The sequence below is a fragment of the Amblyomma americanum genome, chromosome 2 (genome assembly GCF_052857255.1).
Source record: "Amblyomma americanum isolate KBUSLIRL-KWMA chromosome 2, ASM5285725v1, whole genome shotgun sequence".
Taxonomy (NCBI): Eukaryota; Metazoa; Arthropoda; class Arachnida; order Ixodida; family Ixodidae; genus Amblyomma; species Amblyomma americanum.
In genome coordinates this window covers 154,214,202-154,238,791 of record NC_135498.1, presented here as the reverse complement: position 1 = coordinate 154,238,791, position 24,590 = coordinate 154,214,202, and the positions used below count along the sequence as shown (strand labels likewise).

The 24,590-nt window shown below is 47.6% G+C and overlaps 1 protein-coding gene across 2 annotated transcripts; it reads right to left on the bottom strand.

The window, feature by feature from the left end:
* Positions 1–1,549: 1,549 nt before the first annotated feature.
* Positions 1,550–12,387, bottom strand: LOC144119185 (uncharacterized). 2 transcript variants are annotated; one of them, XM_077651872.1, is made up of 5 exons: positions 12,082–12,387; positions 11,236–11,329; positions 10,629–10,704; positions 6,106–6,235; positions 1,550–1,689 (listed from the first exon to the last, which is right to left on the bottom strand). In XM_077651872.1, exons 1-5 carry the CDS (start codon positions 12,095–12,097, stop codon positions 1,565–1,567), a joined length of 441 nt encoding a protein of 146 aa, XP_077507998.1. In that variant the 5' UTR covers positions 12,098–12,387; the 3' UTR covers positions 1,550–1,564. The 2 variants fall into 2 exon arrangements, with proteins under 2 accessions (XP_077507998.1, XP_077507999.1); XM_077651873.1 differs by having other exon boundaries at positions 6,124–6,235.
* Positions 12,388–24,590: the final 12,203 nt, after the last annotated feature.

Sequence of the window (24,590 nt, the reverse complement as noted above, 5' to 3'; positions counted from 1 at the left end):
TTCAAGGACCCACAAGAACCCTGCATTTGTAAAACAATTTGCACCTGTCTGCAAGGTGCATACTTATGTGTAATTTGTGTGCAGAAGAACTTCACATATTTTTGTTTCAAAATAATGTTCACCTGAAATTCAGTCTTTGTGCTATTCTTTTCATCGACGTCTATTTTTCACGCTGCATTTCATACATGAACATTTAAACACATGCTCAGTCGGGTCCTCCTAATCAATACAGTTATGCATAGAGAAGACGGAATTTCTTAAAATACCTCCGTTATTAAAGAAGCGACCCAAGGAACCTTGCAAATGACGTGAAATCAGCAGTGAGGTGTTCTGGCCGTGTTTCTCCTAGAAAACTTGTGCAGCTTTCTTAAGCCTCACTTCCAGTTCATACACTGCGCTTGCAAAACGCAGTTGTGCCTCCGCACAAAGCTGAGTAAAACCAAAAAACTAAAACAAAAAGCCTCTTAATTCACTTCAGTGGGAAATAGTCTGCCTGGTCTATGTGGGAAGTGTTTTTGGAAAAAAAGTCACATGGCTAAACCTGCGTTATTTTTGTAGCGAAAGCTACATTGGCCACAAACTCAGTTTCGCCGTTGTTCACATTCCTCCCGTGGTCGCACCGCGTGACCAACCAGGTGACAACTAGCCAAACAACACGACTAAACTGGACTTGCAGTCAAAATTAACCAAGCCTAACCAAGCTTTGTCTCAGCTTTCGTTACGTATATCCTGGCATAGCCGAGCTTGGCCACTGCCAATTGTTTTTAAAGCTTGACAGTGAGCGAAAAATACTGTCATGTATGCTGCCCTAAATACAGAATGACAAAATCAATTCTTCTATGTATGGATTTATAAATTTACTCTGCGCCAATGCTGAAAAGCCGATGCTTTACTGAGAACTTCTTATACAATTTAGGCTGATATAAAATAATTTTATCCTTACAAGATTGTTACGAGCTATTCGAAGGAGAGCCTCCGGAGACGAGACGTAAAACTAGCGGTCCCTAAGTGGTCCGAGCGCGCGAGCGGGAGAGTAATATCTTCTTTCTCCACGGATGCAGGCGCTTTTTCTTCTTCCACAGTGGCACGTCCCAGTCAAAACGCACTACAGGATTCTAAGACAAAAAATTTCTGTAGTCTGTAGTCTTGTCGTATTTTGGGCATGTCTTGTGTAGTCTGTCTTGTCTTCTGTAGTCTGTCTTGTCTTTTGTAGTCCTGTCTTCTGTAGTCTGTCTTGTCTTTTATAGTCTGTCTTTTGTAGTTTGTCCTCTCTTTTGTAGTCTGTCTTGACTTCTGTAGTCTGTCTTGTCTTCTGGAGTCTGTCTTGTCTTCTGTAGTCTGTCTTGTCTTCTGTAGTTTGCCTTGTCTTCTGTAGTGTGCCTTGTGTAGTGCTCGTACACTGTGTAACAGTCGTTACTGTCACCTGTCAATTAACACAGGATTTGTGTTCTGGAGTACGCTATGCACAAAAATGCACAGCTTGTTAATGGTCGCCTGTCAACACAAGCTTTGTGCATTCCAGAGAAATTCGTGCACAAAACCACTAGAATTGAAATGAAAATGATCAATATTTATTTACTGTTTCGTGCTTTTTTTTCGAGCTTGCTGATGCATGCTGTCCAGCGTTGTCCTGGCCGCAGGTTCCTAGATACATCGCCCATGAGCCAAGAAAAATGGTTTTTGTCTTGGCTGAAAAAAAGAAAAAACAGAGATCACCGCTGCTACCTGCGCAAAAAAATGTGAAAGCGTTGACGCCTCCTCGACACTGGTCGCCTTTCAAATTTGGCGCCATGGTTGTTTTCTCGTTGACTTGATTGGTTATCAATTAACTCTTATTTTACCCTCACTTCATCCCAGCAACGATTTCGAGTTTTCAAATTTTCCTCCATGGATCGTTCCTGCCCACTAACTGAATACTTGCCCAGTCTAATCACGCATTCATTGCCTTTCGCTTCTCAATAATTACCTAATTGCCTGTAATTTATCATTCTTTTTCCTATCTCCTAGTTAAGTATAGGAAACTTATCACTGGTCACGTGATTGCTCATTTCAAGTTTTCAAATTTGGCGCCAAGCTTTGGCTTTGTCCATACTTCCAGTTTTTCAAACTTGGCACTACGCTGTAGCTCCTACTTTCAGTGTTTTCAAATTTTGCGGCACTTTTTCTCTGGCCCAGCCACTTTTTGGACATTTTTGGCTGCAAATAATTATCCAATTATGAAATTTTCTTTTCGAGCAGCATCCTCACATCATCCTCTGCCAATTACACAACCAATCATATGACGCTATCTCTTCCGTGTTGCCCACAACTGCTGCGGACACGATCCCCGGCAACATAGCCTAGTAAACTCACTTTATTCAAAATGTTGTAATACTGAACAAGGCTTATGACTGGCCGAGTTGGTACTGACTCACCTTAAAACCAGCCAGAACACACAAGAAGACATGAGCTCAAGAGGCGGGACTAACAAAAATTTAATTGAAGATTTTGATTATTTGATTTGTGAGGGTTTAACGTCCCAAAGCGACTCGGGCTATAAGGGACGCCGTAGTGGATGGCTCCAGAAATTTCGACCACCTGGGGTTCTTTAGCATGCACTGACAATGCACAGTACACGGGCCTCTAAAATTTCGCCTCCATTGAAATTTGACTGGTGCGGCCAGGATCGAACCTGCGTCTTTTGGGACAGCAGCCGAGCGCCATAACCACTGAGCCACTGCGGCGGCATCATTGAAGGAAAGCCGCAAAAGAAGACCCGCGAAGAGATACAAGCACACAATAACCCAAAGCAGTGAAAGGGCGAAGTGCAATCAAAGGTCACTGGCATACTAATGAATCATCTAAAAAAGCAAATTCCTTACAGTGAAGGTTTTCCGATGGCTTAGCCACACGTGTCCTTAGCCTTACCGATGTAGTAAGCCTCAACTATCTACCGACAGATTTATCCCTTCCATAAACCACTGATGTGTCGTGGAAATTAGGCATGCAAAGAGACAGGTCATCCTCAGATTTGCATTCACAAGATTTAGCGTGCAGTGCCAGATTAGAATTTGCCTTCCCCCTATAGAGTGAAAGTGCTCAGTCAGGTGCAAATTCAGATATCTGCCTGTCTGCCCATATTAGTTGCAGCCATAAGGCAGTGGAATGCAATATACTCCATTACTTTGCAAGTGGTGAACCTTTTTTTGTGGCACTGTCCATTGTGGACAAGTACCCACTTTTATCAAGCCTTTTTAATGGCGGCGCAAAGGCTTCCTGTCTTGCAGTTCGCTGTTAAGACAACAGCAGCATTACGCTTTCCCGCGACTTTCTTGAGACTGTGAAATACTGTGGAGGTAAGGTGTATCAGCATCATCGGAGTATCTGCTCCTTACCCTCGACCGAGTGAAAACATACTATAACAGGTTGTTGAGATGGGCAAGTGGGAACCCAGCTGCTTGGAAACCTGCTACAAGAATGCGTCCTCAGCAGTTATGGCATGACTTATCTAAAGCTGATGTCATGCACACGATTGCACACCCATCGAGTGTTTCCATCTTTACTGACCTTAACCAGCGACAAATACACCTCTTCACCATCCTTCCCCAACGAGTGGTCCGACTCGTAGCTAAAAAGAGCCTTCCCCGATCTTTAGCTGTAGCCCCGACAAACATATTCATCCACAAAGCGCAAGTCTGCATCAAGAAACTGCTAACGGTTCTGCTTAGACAATTCTGATGTAAAAGACAGGCCTTGACCGCATGCCTTAAGGACTCCTAAAACATCTTGTGCCAACTTATCTGAGCCTTCTATGTCCAGAAAAATTACAGTCATGAACATAACGAAATGCTACTATGCCAAGGTCTTCCAAACAGGCCTCCAATGCCTTATCGACTTTAGACAAAAAAATGTTGCTGAGCAAAGGTACGACCTGCGTGTAAATACCGCTCTGCCAACTGACAAATACGGATTTGCAGTAAAAGGACAACAGCCCCAAGAAGCCAGCAACCGAAATCACACAATCATCTGTAAAAGCATGTTCATTGTTCACCCTGATGCAGTTTGCACATGCCTTAAAGGTCTATCATGTGACAATGAATAGTGCAGGCCCTCCATGTCGATGCTCACTGCAGAGCACCTGCCCAGGTTGCTGTCCACAAGAAACTAGAACTCCACAGAACTCCACTTTTGTGAGTTGGCAAGGCGGTATTTACATCAGAAATCAGGCATATGCAGAGGGTCCCAGGTTGCACTGTTCCTCTGCGACATTCTTCTGTCCAGAGTCAAAACCGCATCAAAGCCCTGTTTGGAAGGCATCGGCATAGTAGCATTTCATTATGTTGATAGCTACCTAATTTTTTTGCACAAGGAGGGCTCAGATAAGTTGGCACAAGATGTTTTAGAAATCTTTAGGCATGTGGTCAAAGCCTATCTTTTACGTCTGAATTTCACTAAGCATAACCATTTGTAGCTTCTTGACTTAGACCTGCGCTTTGCGGACGACCACATATGTTGGCGCCAAAGCCCAAGATCAGGAAGCCTCTTAGCTACGAGTTGAACCACTCGAGGCTGGTGAAGGACAGGTTGGCAATCACATGCATCACGACCGCTTTATGAAAGTCATGCCATCACAGTGCTTAGAATGCATTCTCGGAGCAGGTTTCCAAGCCAATGGCACCTGGGTTCCCACTTGCCCATCTTGCGCACCTGTCAGAGTGTGCTTTTACTCTCTCGAGGGAACGGAACACCGTTCACATGATGCTGACGTAGTTGAGCAGCACAAAAAGACGGGCTCTATACCTTACATCCACGCTATTTCACACCATTTCAAGAAAGTTGCACCAAAGTATGATGTTGTTGTTGTCTTTACCGCTAAAAGTAAGGTAGGAGCCCTTTGCTTCTTCGTTCAAACTAGGCTTGATACAACTACGGGTAATCGTCCGCTATGCACAGCGGCAGATAAAAAATGTTCACCACTTGCAAAAGTAAAGGTTTTTTTGCATTCCACTGCCTCGTAGCTGAAAATACTATGGGCAGACAAGCAGATATCTGAATGTGCGCCTGGCTGAGAACACTTTCACTGTATAGAGAGGAAGGCGAATTTTCACCTGACACTGCACGTTCAAACTCGTGAATGCAATCGGAGGACGACCTTTCTCTTTGCACGCCTGATTTCTGCGGCACATCAGTGGTTTTGGGAAGTGATAAATCTGTCCTGACATAGTTGAGGCTTACTACATCAGTAAGGCTAAAAACAAGTGCCTGGCTAAACCGTCGGTGAACCTTCACTGTAAGGAATTAGTTCTTTAGATGGTTTACTAGTAAATCAGTGCCTTTCGGTTATTTTTTGCCCTCTCACTGCTTTGGGGTCTTGCATGCTTGAATCTTTTTGCAGGTCTTCTTTTGCCACTTTCCTTCAATAAAATTTCAGTTGTTAGACCAGCCTCATCTTGTGCTCATCTCTTCTCCTGTTTTGTGTCTTCCGGCTGGTTTTAAGATGTAATACTGAAGGCCGAAAGAAAGCCATTTTAGAGTCAAGTGCACTTATAATGGCCACAGCTATAATGAATGTTCATTTATTACAAAAAATAGTGCTTACTTCATTAATTTATGCATGAAGTATATGACACTGCATCAAAATAAAAAAAGGACTAAGCCTCTAACCCTCATGGCCAAACTGCAGTTACAGCAAACAAAAGGACACCATAAACATGCCCCACATGCAAAAGCTTGCACTACAGGCCAATGCAGAAATAAGGTCAGATTACTTCCCAAACTGCATGACACTGCCACACAAAGTAAAGATTGTGACAGGCAATAAAGGAGCAACAAAAAAGCAAACTGTAGGTAGCAGCCAATTTCATGCAGACAAGCTACAAGGTCAGGCCAACATAGATGTGGAAGAAATTTGAAAAAAGGCCAAAACAAGCACATAATAATTTTTAAGGTTCTCACAGCCCTTTAAATGGCAAATACTTTTCTGAAAAAACATAACAGAAGCAGAAATTTTTTTTCGGAAATCAATTTTTTTCATGAACTTCATTATTCTTGAAGCATGGGCGGTCATAGAGTAGTCAGATTAGTGCATGCGTTCCTAAGCAATGCCATGCTAAAAACTGTACTTACAGAAAAAGCTTGCCTTACTGAGTGAATACCACTGACCATCCACTAATTTCCCAGCCTGCTCCAGGTCCCTGGCAAAAATCACACGCAACTTGGTGGCTTGCACAACTTCCATGTGACACTTGGTCTTTAGCTGGAAAAAAATTGAGGGATCAGTGAGATATAAAATTTTACATGCATTGCTTTGTTTCAATGACCAACTAAGAAAGAAACAGCGGTTTCTGTGAGCGCAACTATTTTTTCACACAAGCTTTCCACAGTAAACCACGTTTATCGCGACCTAATTCACACTGACTTGCTGCACGGTCCCAGCACTTCTGTGTATAGCTCTATGGTTTCAAATGCTTTGTTAGCTCTGAGCCCTTGGGCTTGCACTCGTTAATGCAGAAAACCTCGGGAAGGCCAACCAGAGCTTCGAGCTTTAAGCCATAGGTATTCAGAAGCTCAGTGGTCTGTGGGAGAACTTTTGGCTTGGTGACACAGCAGCAAATGCTGCTCCAGCTACTTTCACTCCATTGCAAAAAACTTGCACAGCAGAGACCTGTCCTCCATTTTGCATTGCAGAAACAATCACTGAAATTCAAAGCACGCATACTAAATGCACACCTACCTTCCAGCACAGCTTCATAATAATGGGTATAATTATTGGAATGAAATACCAGTCAGTACATGTAGTTTTCAGTTTATCCAAAAATTATAAGCAACCGACAAACAATAAACATTAAAAGAGAAATAAAATAACCAGAATTGTTTAAAAAATCTGTCAGAAGAATTATGTGACATCCACTACACTCCAGAAGAGCAAGGTTCCGGGCTAGTTGGTAATACATTTAAGGGAGGAAACAGCGCAATGAAACACGGACACACGAAGAACGGACACACACGAGCGCTGACTCACAACTGAAATTTATTTTGAAGAAAAGATGCTTATATAGGAGACATGTGAGGGTGCTTAACAGGGCTGCTGCAGCGATAACCGCCAATCAGTGTGGTCGCTTCACAAAATTTCAAAAACAGCAACGAAAGAAGTAAGTGATAAAAAACGGTGTAAAGGGCCGCAAAAAGGTGGTCAGGTGACAGTAACAATAACAAGACCAATGGGGGGGGGGGGAGCATTAAAACCATGTGGGACACAGATGTGAAAATACAGGTGAAACATAAAAATGAAAGACGTACAAGCTTTAAAAGCGTGCCCAAAAAGGGGGGGGGAAGATAAAAGCGTTAAAATCTTAAGACGCAGCGAAGGATAAAACAAGATAAAGGCACTACCAACAAGGGATCACAGAATCACTAGGCTATAGGTTGCACAAGAAAACTTAAGTGTTCATCAGGCCACCCAGAAAATTTAGCTCTTTTTCCGACAAGGAGAGGGATGCAGTGCTCACGCATTGTTCACCAGCTTGATGAATTTGGAGGGCTTCTAGGATTTCCCTCGTCAACCTATCTCGTCCTCGGCCGATAGTGGTGCAGCGATTAAAGTCAGGGGTGCAGATTCTTTCAGTGTCGTCTTCTGTGATTTTGCACTTCTTACAGTGCTTAGCCAGGTGCCCAGAAATTGCTATACTATTTACGTTGTTTTGATGTTCTTGTAGGCGGATATTGATGCACCTTCCCGTTTGACCGATGTACCTCTTCCCGCATGACACTGGGATGGAGTAAATTATTTTTAAATCACAGGGGACATGTTGATCAGAGTGTGCCACCCTACCCCCTTGGGTTTCCGGCGGGTTATTCACTTTGGAACAGAGGGCGGAAAGCTTGTTGGGAGCCGTGAAGACGACATCCACGCCGGCGCGCTGTGCGACTTTCTTTAGACGATGGCCGATGGTGTGGAGGTAGGGCATTGCCACAAAATTTCTGCGTTTATCGTTTGAAGCAGCAGGTTCGAGGTGTGGCCGGGGCTTCTTGATCATGGAGCCGGCTACTGATACAAGCAGATGCAAAGGGTAGCCTGCTGACAGCAGGCTACCCTTTGCATCTGCTTGTATCAGTAGACAGCAGGCTACCCTTTGCATCTGCTTGTATCAGTAGCCGGCTCCATGATCAAGAAGCCCCGGCCACACCTCGGACCTGTTGCTTCAAACGATAAACGCAGAAATTTTGTGGCAATGCCCTACCTCCACACCATCGGCCATCGTCTAAAGAAAGTCGCACAGCGCGCCGGCGTGGATGTCGTCTTCGCGGCTCCCAACAAGCTTTCCGCCCTCTGTTCCAAAATGAATAACCCGCCGGAAACCCAAGGGTGTAGGGTGGCACACTCTGATCAACCTGTCCCCTGTGATTTAAAAATAATTTACTCCATCCCAGTGTCATGCGGGAAGAGGTACATCGGTCAAACGGGAAGGTACATCAATATCCGCCTACAAGAACATCAAAACAACGTAAATAGTATAGCAATTTCTGGGCACCTGGCTAAGCACTGTAAGAAGTGCAAAATCACAGAAGACGACACTGAAAGAATCTGCACCCCTGACTTTAATCGCTGCACCACTATCGGCCGAGGACGAGATAGGTTGACGAGGGAAATCCTAGAAGCCCTCCAAATTCATCAAGCTGGTGAACAATGCGTGAGCACTGCATCCCTCTCCTTGTCGGAAAAAGAGCTAAATTTTCTGGGTGGCCTGATGAACACTTAAGTTTTCTTGTGCAACCTATAGCCTAATGATTCTGTGATCCCTTGTTTGTAGTGCCTTTATCTTGTTTTATCCTTCGCTGCGTCTTAAGATTTTAACGCTTTTATCTCCCCCCCCCCTTTTTGGGCACGCTTTTAAAGCTTGTACGTCTTTCATTTTTATGTTTCACCTGTATTTTCACATCTGTGTCCCTCATGGTTTTAATGCTCCCCCCCCCCCATTGGTCTTGTTATTGTTACTGTCACCTGACCACCTTTTTGCGGCCCTTTACACCGTTTTTATCACTTACTTCTTTCTTTGCTGTTTTTGAATTTTGTGAAGTGACCACACTGATTGGCGGTTATCGCTGCAGCAGCCCTGTTAAGCACCCTCGCATGTCTCCTATTTAAGCATCTTTTCTTCAAAATAAATTTCAGTTGTGAGTCAGCGCTCGTGTGTGTCTGTTCTTCGTGTGTCCGTGTTTCATTGCGCTGTTTCCTCCCTTAAACTACACTCCAGCAGTTCTTTGCCTTTGTGCACCTTCAAACCACACTTTCTTACAGGCACATTTGCACAGAAATTGGGTTGAACCTGATCTTTAAGAATCTTTTTTGATGGAACAGTAGGGAGAAACCAGGTTTTACCCAAAAACGAAGTGCCCTACACATTGCATCACAAGCCTAGATGGTGCACCTGAGTCACCTCTTATGCTTATGCAAGAAACAGGAACAGAGATCTGACTAAATCAAAAAAAGAGGAAGTGCAATGCATGTGTAATGCAGAGAAGATATAAGCAATACCACACTAAAACACTGGGAGGATTCCAAGAGTAGGTGAATGCATGAATGGGTGGCAATCAGATGGCTAAATGAGATTAGGAAATTTTAGGAAAATGGGTGGTAGCATGTGGCACAGGACACAGTTACCTAAAATGAACTAGAGAACCATTGTATTGCACTAATTTTAACAGCACATTCACATGACAGACAAAATCACTAACTCCAGGAACAGACTGAGCATCGTGCAACTCAATGTCAATCACCATTGCAAATGGCACCAGCACCGCAGACTGCACATGAGGAAAATTAGACATATTTTTGCTCTCAACTTTGAGCAGCAGTCAGCTGCGCTTTTAGGAGCAAAGCTCTAAAGTACGGCAACATTGGCACTTTGTTTTACTGACATGAGGGTGCTTGTGAACGTGCAAGTCCCATGTTTGTTTTGCACCAAATGTGTTAATTGCGTGGTATGTTTAACTAAAGAGGGGCATCTAACATGGGCATCAGCTCTTCATTACTTCCCTTCTATATCCCTCCCTTATATCACGGTTCAAGTGTCCACCAAAATGTGAGACAGTTACTGTTACATTTCCTTGAATTTTCCTTCAACTAATTTTAAATTTTTAAAGTATAAAGCTTTAAGAAGGTAGAGGTACAAACTGTGCAGTATAACCATATGCTATGGCAATTAACCAGCAATAAATCTGTGCTGACAGCAGCTTGCCCAGTGCATTGCAAGGATGCTATTTCATACAAGGATTGGTGTCATCGTGCAATGTTACATTACTGACTGACAATTTGGTCTCTGTATCAGAAATACTGGTAAACCATCATTGTAGAGCACAATGTTTTTAAAGGGATAAATGAACATATAGGTCCTTTTCGAGGACACATATGCATACCAGGCAACAGGTGTGCAATGTCAAAGCACGTTTATGTTAACAGCAGCTGTGTCAAGAGCTACATCAGCGACTATATTTTGTACAAGTCTACAGTTCCGGTAATTATAAGCTGAGGCACTGCTGTGAAGTGCATGTAGAGTTTCATGCATTTCTAAACCTAGCTGCAAGCCTATATTGAAAATATTTTTCTAAATAGGCAGCTAAGATATGCATCACTTAAAAAGAATAACTACCATGAACGGATCAGGAGGGATGACACAGCCGAAGGCAGGAAGCACGCATGGCCCAATAGATGCTGGCCGCTGGCAACTGCAAATAAATACATCAAGAGCAACAGCTGTCAGTGGCTGTAGCCATGTCATGAATGACAAGAGAGGAAATCATCTACTGCTTTAAAAACTAAACTTAGACGTAATGTAAGTAAATAAAAACCAATGAGCTAGCTCATGACAAAACAAATGAACAGATTTTATGTAATGCACCCATATACATTCTTTGAGAAGTCACAATGACTGTTATAACCACACTGAAAGATGAGCTGGCTGAAATACCGCACACCAATTTGAATATAGGTTGTGCAGGTTTTTATTAATTCCTATCATGGTGCCTTGCACCAATGTCTAGGTATTAAATTGAAAGTTGCAACCAGTCTGCCTTGGTTAAATGAGAAGAGAGAATTGAAAAAAGCATGCCTTCACTAGCAGGAAGCTTGATACCTCACAGCACAGCTTGGCATCATAGAAAAATTGCTAGCGCATTTAACAAATCTGCATACAATTAAAAGCTGCACACATTTGTCGACTGGCAATGCAAGTAAAGGCAAGAGAAACAAAAAAATACCAAAGAACACTCGTGAGTGCGGCGAAGGGAGGTCTGTGGGTAGGATCCCGTGCCTGGGAAGATTTCCGAGCTCGGAGAATCGCCGGCACCACAGCTGATGGCACGCAACCAAGAATAAATAACAAGGCGAAAATAAGTAACAAAAAAACCATCGACAATGGCGAACGACTTGAATGCGCGCCGCAAAAGCGAGGGATATAGCAAAAAGGTAGAAATCCTAAATAATTGTGCAGTTGCATCTCCGACAGCTCGCAGTGCTCAGAAGGAGAGAAAGCATCAAAGTTTACAGCTCAGGAGAAGCAACATTGATCTAACTTTGACATAACACTGCCTGAAATCCTGTTCCACTGGGGAAGCACAGACAAGTTTACAAATGACAAGGCGATGAATATGAACTAGCCTTTCGCATGCGATCACTGTCTCAAAATTTAGTATGACGCATATTAAGGCACAAGCACTAATCCGATGAGTACTAACCCTGAGCAAAATAGTGCGGTGTCTGATCGCAGCTGGCCAAGCGCGAGCGCTCCGCCGCGCAGCACTTCTCGCTCATAGTCCTCTACGCAGTGCAAATCCATGCTTTTGCACCGACTGTCGAAGCGCTAGCAAGCGAAAGCGTAACTCTGTTGTGGTATCTGGTGCCATTTTTATTTACCACGGCACGCGAGTAATACAGACAATGAGAACAACACTTGTCATGCAGGATATAGGCCCTGCTTTTTTGGCGCCGCATTGTAGCTGCGGCAACCGCAGGCGGACTGCCTCCACTCACATCCCTATATAGCCGCATACAAATAGCGCGTGTGAATACAGATCATTAGCAAAGAAACGCAGAGCGGGACTCACCGGCCATGCGATTCATCCAGGCTTAGTAAAACGGCGCAGGAGTCTTCGTTCCCCTAACAGATGAAAAGACGTCGCAGCACTCTTTCTTCATGGCTTACCCGTTGAAACTCGCCAATGTTGACAGGCCGAAATGCTGGTCGTTGGCTTCCAAAACACACTCCTGCTCACCTTCCTATTGAATGAGTTCTTCACACGTGTCCACCGTACAAGTATTCAAGCAATGCCTCAAAGAGGCAAATAATACAAAACACAACGTATCGGTTGCGCGGCAATGGCGCCGACGGCTGCGCTTTCGTGTCGGTGAAAATTTGCAACCGACAAAAAAATTAGTTTTTTAAACCATGAACACTTATATTATCTTCACAACAAAGACATTGCATTTATTTTAAATTATTTTTATATTATTTAAGAATACTAAAGCGCTTTCAGTTACTTCTTCTGGTATGTGGTTTGTAGAAGCTGCGATCCTGTGATCCCCTGAAGTGACCCGGATGTCTAGCAGACGACGGAGCAGACGACGGTGTTGACAGAATGCAATTTCGTTTTATCCAGATAAAATCACTAAGTTGCGACAAAAACAGCGAATAAGAGCGCCGTATCTCAAGCTGGCGAATATCGTGGATAAGTTGAGCGCAATTGGCACGATGGAGAGTAGCTGCTATGCATTAATTTGCGCGAGCGACACTGGCACGCTCACCGGAGATCATGAAACTTAACAGCTTATCGGTGACCAGTACAAGCGGAGTGCTTTGATATCAACTGCGTTACGAAACTACGTCGATACTTGCGTCTCACTTTAGCTAATATGCAACAGCGGCTAGCACTCGCCGCATCCTGATCGCGTGTAGTTTAACAAGCAAGAGCCCACTAGCGCATCGAAGCAGGCGTGTTTTCGAGTTCGTATCGTTACGATAAATACGAGTTGTTTCGGCACGTACTGGAATTGAAGTTCTCAGCCTGTGCGTCACGGACGGTGACGATGGCGTCGCGTACGATCTTAACTAAGACTCGCCGCAACGCAGCCGATAACCCAAGCATATGTGCGTTAAAGGTTGTTCACCAGTAGTGCAAACGTGGGCATCAAGTATCGCTCAGTCGCAGCGCCAGTCGCTCGCTTCTCGATTTTTCAGCCTTCCGAGTGAAGGTCGCAAGCTGTTGAGCCAATCAGTGAGCCAGCGGGAGTGAGCGAGGCGAGCTTTCGGGAACGACGCCGCCCGCGGGCGCGCCGGGCAATGAACTACGCGCTACCCACTGGCTGCCCTAGTCGTCGCTAAGCCTAGCCGGTTTCGCATCGATGCAGCAGCTGAGTGCACTTCGAAACTGGCTAGCGCTGAGGTGCTGCTCTCGTCATCATTTTACTGTGAACCTCGTCTCATAGTAAAACAAAGATATGCTCGGTTTCCGCGACACCTTCAGGAGCGGAGCCAGCTGAGGCCAGGAAAGCCGCGATTGAGCAGCAGCAATTAAAGGCGCCGTGGGGAGACATTTGTTTGTATTCCTGTTATCGCTTCTACCAACGACTCGATATTGGCCAACGATACTCCATCCGACGGCTTAGTATGGACTTGAACAAACATTACTGTCGCATTTTTCCGACGCTGGCGGCCGGTATTCAGGCTGGCATGCCGCGCCCGTACGTTATCATGTCGCTCAACTGTATGGCCGTGGTGCACATCAAAACCTCCTGACATCCTCCTTTTCGCTCAGATTGTCATAGCACACAGTCACACTGGGACCAGAGTAGTTTAGAGGACCGAGCGCGGGTGCACAGGAGCTAGACTGTGTCAAAGCAGGCGAAACTCTTTAAAGCGCGCGGTTGATGTCAGTCCCAAGACTTTATTCTCATTTTGACCGAGTATCAAATCGGTTCAAACTCGCCGGCCGCCGCATTTCACCTTCGGCTGCATACGCTGCTGTCTATATTTAGCGACATTTTCGTGTCACCGTCATGAAATGTTCAGTGAAGGCAATGAACGACATCGTAAAGTATTTTTTTTGCTATTTTATGATAAGCACCACGTCACTGCCGCTAAAAAAAATTCTCCGCCAACACTGCATCAGCGTTGGACTTAAGAGCGTTAGCTACGAGAGCTTCAAGTGTTTAGATCGGGGTCCTAGATCGGGGTGCTCAGCAAAAGTGGAGAAGACAAAATACAAACATCTGAGGGCATTTCGTTTCGGAAACATTCGTTCTAAGATACAAGCAGCGTCATCTACATAAAAGATTTCGCACTACTATTGCGAATTACAGCCACCTTCGCTAAATCCGGTATGTTTCCTCCTTATATATTACTTAACGAATTTTATAAACGTGTGCATTACAACAAGATGAATTGTTTGACCGCATCCGGAACCCTCTGCGACAAACGATTAGGCCTTATGGCTGTATGGAAGTCCCCGGAATGCACAGTTTTGGGGCGAAAAGGTCGTCGGTGCGAATTCCACACATATTTTGGGCTTCATCTAAATATTTATTTTATCCTCAGGAACATGACAAGTCAAATGACACCACTTCGATCGTTATGCGTCAAACGGGCGGCCCCCAAATTTGATGCAAATGGGGGTCCCCGGGGTTCCACTTCGATAGCCGCTATACTGGCATATGTAAGACGGATCGAAGGTATCTGTGACAACTGAGGCTCTACGCGCCCGCTGTTGCTATGTGATATAGTGTGGTAACTGTCTTGGCTAATTTGACCTTCCCTGCAGACAGACGTGTCCTTGACAAACGTAAGTAGTAAGAGCTGACGCTCTTAAAACTGAAACGCGCGGAAAAATGATATCGGGGTTGCCTTGAACATTTATACAGAGAACTGCGTGCATGTACACACATGCTGCCTTTGTGTAGCCGGATGGTTATGGCGAGTAATTTTCCCTGATTGACGACTAACGACATTCTTTTCCGCGACGCATAGAAGTGTCCTTGGTTTTTTCTGCGCATGTAGTAGTAGCGGTACATTATGTTACATGGCTTGAACATGTCACAGAAGCCAAGAGGACACTGACTTTCAGTAGCGCCATTCGACTTGCGCACACCGACTGGTGTGCAGGCGCTGTCGTGGCTGCAGCTACATGCCGCCACCGCAAGCGCGTGCGGATACGCAGGCACCACTGGCTTCGTCGCTTGTGTATACAGCTTTTTGGGCTTTCAAAGCCGCATTATACTCTTGAGCATGCACTACTTTCATCACATTGTCTTGTGGGAACAGAAGGGAATTAGGTGAGTGCTCGAGCAGTGCCTCTCCTCTAAGCCAATTCTCGTTCGGTGAGAGAGCCAGGTCGCGGGAAGCGAGTTGAATACTCGATTCGCCAATGTGAATGAGCACTTCATTTCGCTCGGTGCCCGTCACCAACAGACCAGAGCACCTCGCATCCTCTTCGCGACTCGCCACAGTGAACGCGCTTTGAAGCATCTTTTGTCAATTTGATCCTATCGCTGTCACACGACCGCATGACAGTATTTCTAGAATTCTGCAGTAAAATAATTACCCTCACCAGGAATCTGTCGTATGACACATCCCACGATAGGTATCTATCGCGCGGCACAATCCACGACAGGTATCGGTCGCGCGACTCATCCCACGACAGGTATCTGTCGCGCGGCATATCCCACGACAAGCTCTTGTGTCGCGCGACAGGCCGCACGACAGGTACTTTTGTCGCGTGAAAAAAGGCGCGATAGAAGTCTGTCGCGCGACTGAACCCACGACAGGCAACTTTGCTGAGGCACGCAATCTCTGTCGCGCGGCACTAGTCCCTCTGTCGCGCGACAGTACCTGCGACAGAAACCTGTCGCGCGACAAATGCTGCGACAGGGACCTTCTTCGCACGACAAAATGCAGGAAAGATGTCTGTCGTGCGGCAGAACCCACTACAAACAACTTTGTCGCGCGAAAGAACCCACGACACGAAGCTTGTCGCACGACACATGGCACGACAAGACAGCTTGTCTTGCGACACAAAATTGTGTCGCGCGACAGATGCGCGACAAAAAATTCTGTCGTCCGTTTTGATCGGGGTATCACTGCCCCCTCTTCTGCAGCATCGCCACGATGCGGCTAGGAGGGAAATATCAGCAAAATACCGCTGCAGTGAACCGCTGTTCAGTCAGGGAGTCGGTCGCGGTAAGGCTTCATGCGAACACTGCGCACGACTTCAGTACGGTGCGACCGGCGCGAGGAGCAAGCCGCTCGGACGGGAGTAACTGCATATGTCACATCACTGATGCGGCGCACTACTTCGTAAGGGCAGAAGTATCTGTGCAGGAACTTTTCAGAAAGGCCGCGGCGACGAACAGGCGTCACACCCACACCAAGTCGCCAGGCACGTAACTGACGAAGCGGCGTCTGAGGTTGTACCTAGCGGCGCGAGTCTCCTGTTGGCGGTTAATTCGCAGGCGTGCCAATTGCCGCGCTTCCTCAGCACAATGCACGAAGGTGTCAGCGTCATGGTCAGCATCAGAGTCGCAGTAGGGGTCAACGGGCAACATAGCTTCCAACGGAGTGGTCACTTGCGGACCGAAGACAAGCTGAAAGCGGTTCAGTCGGGTTGTCTCCTGCAGGGTGGTGTTGTAGGCAAACGTTACGTACGGAAGAATGGTATCCCAAGTTCGATGCTCGATGTCAACATACATAGAAAGCATGTCGGCTAGAGTGCGGTTGAGTCGCTCTACCAATCCGTTTGTCTGTGGGTGATAGGCCGTAGCACGTCGATGTCTGGTGTGCGTCAGAGTCATCACGGACTGGGTTAAGCGGGCGGTGAAAGCAGTTCCCCGGTCAGTAACAACGGCGGGGGCTCCATGACGCAGGACAATGTTGCGTACGAAACCTGCGCCCCTTCAGCAGCAGCGCCTTTGACAAGAGACGTGGTCTCAGCGTACCGTGTCAGGTAGTCGGTGGCAACGACGATCCAACGCTTTCCAGATGAAGACTTCAGAAAAGGGCCAAGGAGGTCCATGGACACTTGGTGAAAAGGGGTCTTCGGTGGTTCGACGGGGTGAAGAAATTCGGCTTTTTTCAACGGAGAAGCATACGACGTTGGCAGTCGCGGCATGTTTTTACGTAGGCCCGCACTGATGGGAGTGACCCGGGCCAATAACACTTCTGCCTAATGCGCGCGAGCGTACGACTTACTCCGAGATGGCCGGCGGAGGGTGCATCATGACAGGCACTCAAAATCTCTGGCCGCAGCTGTATGGTACGACAAGCAGGAACGCTTCTCTTTTGCTGGAAAAGTTGCGCTTGTAGAGAACACCAGATTGTAGAGTAAAGGTGTGGAGCCCGCGACGAAAAACATGCGGGATACGAGCGTCGATGCCCTTGAGGTAATCGATGAGCGGCGCGAACTCCGAGTCCGCCCGCTGAAGCTGTGCAATTTGGGTGGTACTAATAGCACCCAGAAAAGCAAAATCATCGGTGGGTTCCTCGGGACCAACTGTGATAGGCGCACGAAACAAACAATCCGCATCCTCAAGCTTACGGCCTGATTTGTAGACGACCGTTAAGTCGTATTCATGCAAGCGTAAGCTCCATCTAGCCAAGCGTCCTGAGGGGTCTTTGAGGCTCGCCAGCCAGCATAAGGAGTGGTGGTCGCTTACCACACGCAAGGGTCGCCCGTAGAGGTACAGCTGGAACTTGCTGATGACCCATATCACTGCAAGGCACTCTTTCTCCGTCGTAGACTAATTAGTCTCGGCGCGCGTAAGTGTTCGGCTGGCATAACTGATGACCCGTTCTGCACCGTCTTGCCACTGGATTAGTACCGCACCAAGTCCAACATTGCTGGCATCAGTGTGGATGTCCGTGGCAGCGTGTTCATCGAAATGGGCGAGTATCGGAGTACGTTGTAGACGGTTGCGAAGCTCCACATATGCAGCCTCTTGGTAACTTCCCCACACGAAGGGCGTGCCGTCTCGAGTCAGTGAGTTTCACGGTACGGCGATTCGCGAGAAATCTTGAACAAAGCGCCGATAATACGAGCACAGACCCAAAAACCGGCGAACGGCCTTCTTCTCACTTGCGCGTGGAAAACCTGAGACGGCAGCGGTCTTGTCAGGGTCCGGGCGAACACCTTGTGCGCTGACAACGTGACCAAGAAAGCGAAGTTATTCAAAGCCAAAACTGCATTTACCGGCTTTTATGGTGAGTTGTGCGAATTTGAGTGCTTGTATCACAATGTGCAACCACTCCAAGTGTTGGTCAAACGTGGTCGAAAATATAACGACATCGTCCAGGTACACCAGGCAGGACTGCCAGTTCAAGCCGGAGAGAACTGTGTCCATCATGCGTTGGAACGTGGCCGGTGCTGAGCGCAGACCAAATGGGAGCGCCTTAAACTCATAGAGACCGTCGGGCGTCACGAAAGTTGTCTTCTCCCGGTCCCTTTCATCCACTTCAATCTGCCAGTACCCACCTTTAACATCTAAGGACGAGAAGTATCGGGCGTCCCTCAATCGGTCGAGCACGTCGTCTATCCTGGGCAGTGGGTAAACCTCCCTTTTCGCCACGTTATTAAGTTTTCGATAGTCCACAACGAAACGGAGAGTGTTGTCCTTTTTATTTTTACAAGAACCACAGGCGATGCCCATGGGCTGGTGGACGGCTGAATGGCATCATTCGCAAGCATTTCGGCAGCTTGATTTTGAATGGCTTCTCCCTCCATCGGCGAAACACGGTAGAGGCGCTGGCAGACGGGTCGCGTAGTCGCATTAGTGATGATACGGTACTTTGCGAGTGGAGTGCGGCCGACCATCGAACACGTAGCGAAACAGTCCGCAGTCTGCCAAGATTTTCGACAGAAGATCCTTCTGAACAGATGGCAAGGCTGGATTTATTTTGACTGACTGAAGAGCGTGGAGTGGGCCAGCATTCTCTGGAGTGGGTCCTCCCACGGTGCACAAACCTGGGACCTCACCAACGTCGTGAAGGAAGGCAATAGCCGGGTCTCTGAGGAGGTGCTGATATTCGTTGGAAAAGTTGGTCAGGAGGACGTTGGTACGGCTGTCACGTAGCTGGACGAGACCTCGGGCAACAAGGACCCGCTCAAGCAGCAGTGGAGTATGGCCATCTGCCAGGCCCTCGTAGTCGTGGAATAGGTCGTTCCGCACGAGCTCCAGGACACTGCACCGCGGCGGCACCGTGACGTCATTCTGGACAATGCGCAGAGCGTTGCTGCAAGGATCTCGGGAGTCAAAGCGGGCCACGGCCTGTTTAGTCGAGAACGTGACACGTGCGTCCGTAAAGTCAATCACAGCACCGTTCGCCTGCAGAAAGTCGATCCCCAGAATCAATTCTCTGGAACACTCAGAGAGCACGACAAATTCACCAACATACGTAAAACCACAAATTCCAACCCTAGCCGTGCATTGGCCAACAGGGAAAATTAAGTGGACACCAGCGGTGCGCATGGGGGTCCCCGTCCACGGTGTCAGAACCTTTTTAAGGTCTCCAACCAAGGCACGGCTCATAACGGAATAATCCGCACCGGTATCGAGCAGCGCGGTAACCTCAGTGCCATCAATTGTTACCCGCAAATCGGATGCAGCATATCGGGTACTGTCGCTGCCTCTCTCTGTCCAGGTATCGTCGGCTCGATGGTTCAGCGATGCAGGATCTTGACACATCTCGACGTTAGCGGTCTTGCCTGCAGAGGTCGCTGGTGTTAGTTTTCCCGACGAGCACTGGGCGAGCGACGGCCAGCGGAACTACTATGGCGGCCGGGGCTGGACGCACGATAGCGGAGAGGCGAAGGCGAACGGGACTCGCGCCTTTCAGAGTAAACACGGTTCAGAGATGCTCCGCAATCTCAGGTGGTCGTTCACCGCTCTGAGGACAAGGTGCGTCAGGACAGAAACCACGAAGACCCACTTGGCGGTATGGACAGGCTCGGTAGAGATGACCGGGCTCCCCACAGTGATAGCACAGAGGCCTACGGTCCGGTGTACGCCACAAATCTGTCTTCCGAGGACGTGGCTGAGCTGTATCAGGGGCAGTTGCATAATATGGCGTGGTTCTACTTACCGCAGACGTTGAGGGAACAGCGAAGCCAGGTGCGGTTGCTGACATGTGCCAATGCTGCTCATGGCAGGTGTCGTAGTATCGGGACCGTAGCCAGCCGAGCGACGTACAACGGATGTATATGTGGGTCGGGCATCGAACTGGGCGGCGCTTCGGGAACAAGAGGCGCCTGCGCAACCTGCCGCACTTCGTCCCTGACGCATTCTGTCAGCGCTGCCAGGTGCCCAGGCGCAACCTGAGGCAGACGGAGCCGTTGGAGTTCCTCCCGGTCAACTGACCGAATCAGTTCGCGCAATGTGTCTGTACTGCCGCCTAGGCACGACGAAAAAGTTTCGGGCACAATGCTGTTGATGTGCCGATTGTACTGGCGGGCCGTTGTTGGAGCGTCGTCTCCGTGGTGGTCGCCTCGGTTAGACATTCCGCTACAGTGTGGGTTGGGCTGCGTACGAGGCCTGCGAAGAGCTCCTGCTTAACCCCTCGCATCAAATGGCGAAGCTTCTTCTCCTCAGTCATGTTGGGATCGGCACGCTTGAATAGACGGGCCATGTCCTCGATGTACATGCTCGCACTTTCATTCGTGCGTTGGTTTCGGGAGGGCAGAGCAGCTTCAGCCTTCTCCCGGCGGTCGGCGTTGGGGAGTGTAGCGAAGAGATTCTGGCAAAACGTCTCGCAGGTGGGAAGGGTAGTCTCGTGGTTTTCAAACCACGTCCGGGCAGATTCTTCCAGAGCAAAATATACGTTGTGGAGCTTGCGCTCGTCACTCCAGAAAATGTAGCGGGCGACCCGCTCGAAGGTCTCCAGGTTTTCGGAAACGTCACCGTGAAAAGATGGCGGTGTTCGCGGTGGGTGGCAACGGATCGGCGCCAGGAGCCGGTGGTCAGTGGCCACGGCAGTTGGACTCACCGAGCTAGGCTGGGTCGGCGCCGGGTACCCGGTGTCAGTGGCGATGTCAGTTAGACTCGGTGGCCGAGGCTGCGTCGTTCTTTTAGGCGGGGAAGGATCCCAAATTCAGGCGACTCTGCACGGATACGGCGGCTGGGTTGCTGGTGGACAGGTGTAAGGTCCGTTGTGATGCTATGCGAAGTGCCGTAGTCGGGAAGCGTTACCCAGCACTGCTCCAGCAAATGTTACGATCAATTCGAATGAGAGGAGACGAGACATAAAACTGTGGCGGTCCCTAAGTGGTCCGAGCGTGCGAGCGGGAGAGATAGACCTTGTTGTTGTTGTTTAAAAAGATGGCACATACCCACACTGGGCGATCGGTCAAGAATCGGGTGGCTATTCACCTGAACGCAGTTAACAAAAAGGAAAAGCACGTGGGAGCGCAACACCGGTGAATTTTTCGTCATGAACAGAAAAGGGATGAGTGTTTTGATTGTAAAATTTTAAGAATAATAATAAAGAGAGGGATTAAATATTAATGATTTAGTCAAAATGTAATAATTTATAGAAAAGAAAAGGTTGGAACACTTAGCAAGGCAGTCGGTGAGATTCTATCAGGAAATTTAGAACAGCGGTACAAACAGATCTGTGGCTGAACCCAAATGTGGTGGCGCCAAATGATAGCAAGAGCGGGCTGCTCAAACTAAGGCCAAGATGCTGCAAGGGCTCCTCCAGCAACCTTTTTCTCAGGGAGTTGAATCGGCGACAATACAGCCAAAAATGTTCAATAGAATCAGGCTCACGGCAAAATGCACAAAGGGGAGAGAGCGCCAAACCCGACTTGTGTAAATAGAAATTTAGAGGGGGGATGCGGCTGCGCAGCCTCGTCAGTGATACTTCAAGCTGCCGAGAGCAACAAATTTTCCTGTTCCAATAATATTTAAGGTGCTCATAATCTGCCGATGTTAAAAGTGATGTGTTTTGCGTGCTTATAAACGCACGTCGCCGAAATCTAGATGCTGTAACATAGGCTGTAGCCGGGATGATTGGCAACACGGGGCCGCTTTCTCCACGGAAGGAAGGAAGGCCTCAGACGTTGCTGGCACATACCCACTACGGGGGAGTGGCCAAGACACAACTTCTTTCTCCACGGCTGCAGGCGCTTTTTCTTCTTCCACAGTTGGGTTGGGTTGGGTGTGTTCCGAGCCAAATTTGGAGGTCAAAATCGTGTAGGGCGCGGCCAATTATGGGTAGGAATCGATATTGACGCAAATCAGTCAAGAAAGATTTCAGGGGTGGGTGGCCCAAATTTTGGGGTTGGGCCGGGAGAAATTCAGTGGTAATCATCGTGTTAGACGTGGTCAGTTATGGCTGGACATAAATTTTGGTCCAAATCGGCCAAGGTCAAATTTTGGGGGTGGCCTGAGCCAAATTTGGAGGGTACCATCATGTTCGGCACGGTAAATTATGGCTGGACATCAATTTTGGTCCAGATCAAACGTCAAATTTCGAAGGTGGGTGGGCGAAGTTTTTGGAGTGGCCCAGCCCAAATCTTGAGGTCACCATTGTGTTTGGTGCGGTCAGTTATGGCTCGACACCGATTTTCGTCCAATGTAGCCAAGGTCTAACTTTCGGAGGGGCCTGGCACAAATTTGGACGCACCATCATGTTGGGAGCGATCAAATTCTGGGGCAGCTGGACAAGATATGGAGGTATCTATATTTTTATGCTTTTCTAAAACTAACATGACGCCAATATGACGACAAGATCGGTCAAGACTCTTTGTCAGTGTTGTTCAGCGTACGGACGCTTTCGCACCAATGATTTTTGTGGTCGTGGTGTTCGAGCTTAAAACTAAAACAATTAAGAAGGAAGCGGTAACCTGCTGAACTTATAAGCAATTCAGGCATGGCTAGGCTTCACAACTAAAACTCAAAATAAGCTGTTATCATTGATCCGGGATGCAAAATTTATAGTTACAAACGTCTTTCCCCCAAAAGAACCCACGCTGACGAGTACTAAGAGTGAGTTTATACTGCAGGCAGAAAGACAGCTCATTCACCTTTGGGACATCCAAGTTGAGTGCTTGACGACACAGATGAAGATGGATTATTCTGCTGCTCAATGTCTTGCCGAATTGGGCCTACAGAAATACAATACACCATGCTATAGCTTCTCTTCACATAGGAAACTTCTGTGGAGATGAATGACACACCGTGACCTCCATGGGCATGAGTACCTTGTGAAAGCATGTTCTCGCCAGACCGAGCCTTCAAGTTCCCAGGTACATATTCTGTCGAATTCGATGGTTCTAAGATACCATTTTAAAGATATATAGCAAAACAAAAAAATAATCAGATCCTATCTGGACGTATTTTATTTTCATCACGATGCGTTACTCGATCTAGATTATTCAGTTTGACGCTGTATATCATAGTTCAATTTCCAAAACGTTGGGCCGTGTGTTTCGCGTCAGCCTAACACTTGAGCTAGGAGTATAATAAAGACGCAGTAGAGGGTCATTCACACAGAGCGTAAACAAGGCTCCGTGCGGCTGTGCACGTGAGGAGCACCATTGCGACCAAGCCGTAGCAAACTCGTGCGAAGGTGCAGATGAGACGAAGAATCACGTCGAGGTCCATCTCTTCGTGCGCCATTCCGCATGGATTCACGAACTGGTGTGATTGAACGGCAGTACGTAGGTCCGTGGCCACGCGGAGCAGTCTACGCGCTAAGTGAGACTGACACTGCGCTTGAGCAGAAGCCAGAGTCATTTGTTTTCCCCAACGGTAACAAGCAGCTGACCCGTGCGCGCAGTCGGTGCTACTGTGCTTCAGTGAACTGCATCTGAAGCATCCTTTTTGTTTCGCTCTCGTGGACTCGGCTGTCACGTGCAGGGGCACACTGCTAAAAGTCGATAAGTTTGAGCATCTTTTCCCTATTGCGCTCACGGAAACGCGTGAAGGACAAGGTGGATGCGTCGAGCGGGGGAGGCAAGACACATCAGACGCAGAGAGAACAAAAAACTTCCATTTCATTTCAGGCGCGAGCGCATGACTGCTGTGTCAATAACAGTCTGCTGGTGGCCGACGCTTTTAGCACAGACGGGACTGCAAACAGTACGTCCATCATAACATGCTGCGGGAAACTTCTTACTTGAAATCGATTCAATATTTTGCGACAGAAGCAATGCGCGCCCGTGAAAGCAAAACATGTAATACTTGGGACCGGGATAAGTCTGTCAATATCAGGCGAAAACAAAATACAACACAAAGCTGAAAAATTTGCAATAATTTGCTTCTAGGCCACTTATTTTTCTTACACGAGAGGCAACTTTGCTTGTCAGGACAGAAAATCTGGAAAACAGACAACTGCTGCAAAACGAAACTTTATACTCACAGATTGGTGATCCTGGTTTGGCTGCTGGGGCTGTGGTCGCAGCAGTCGTATCGAATTCTGTCCTCGGCCATGTCGACGGTACACCATCATGTACTGTTTGCACTCACAGTGCTGTTCATTGCAGCGGCCGCGTAATATTCCTTAAATGTCTCTCTGCCTGACAGGCGTCGCGAATGCATACCGCATACGCACAACACGTGCACACCGTTCAAG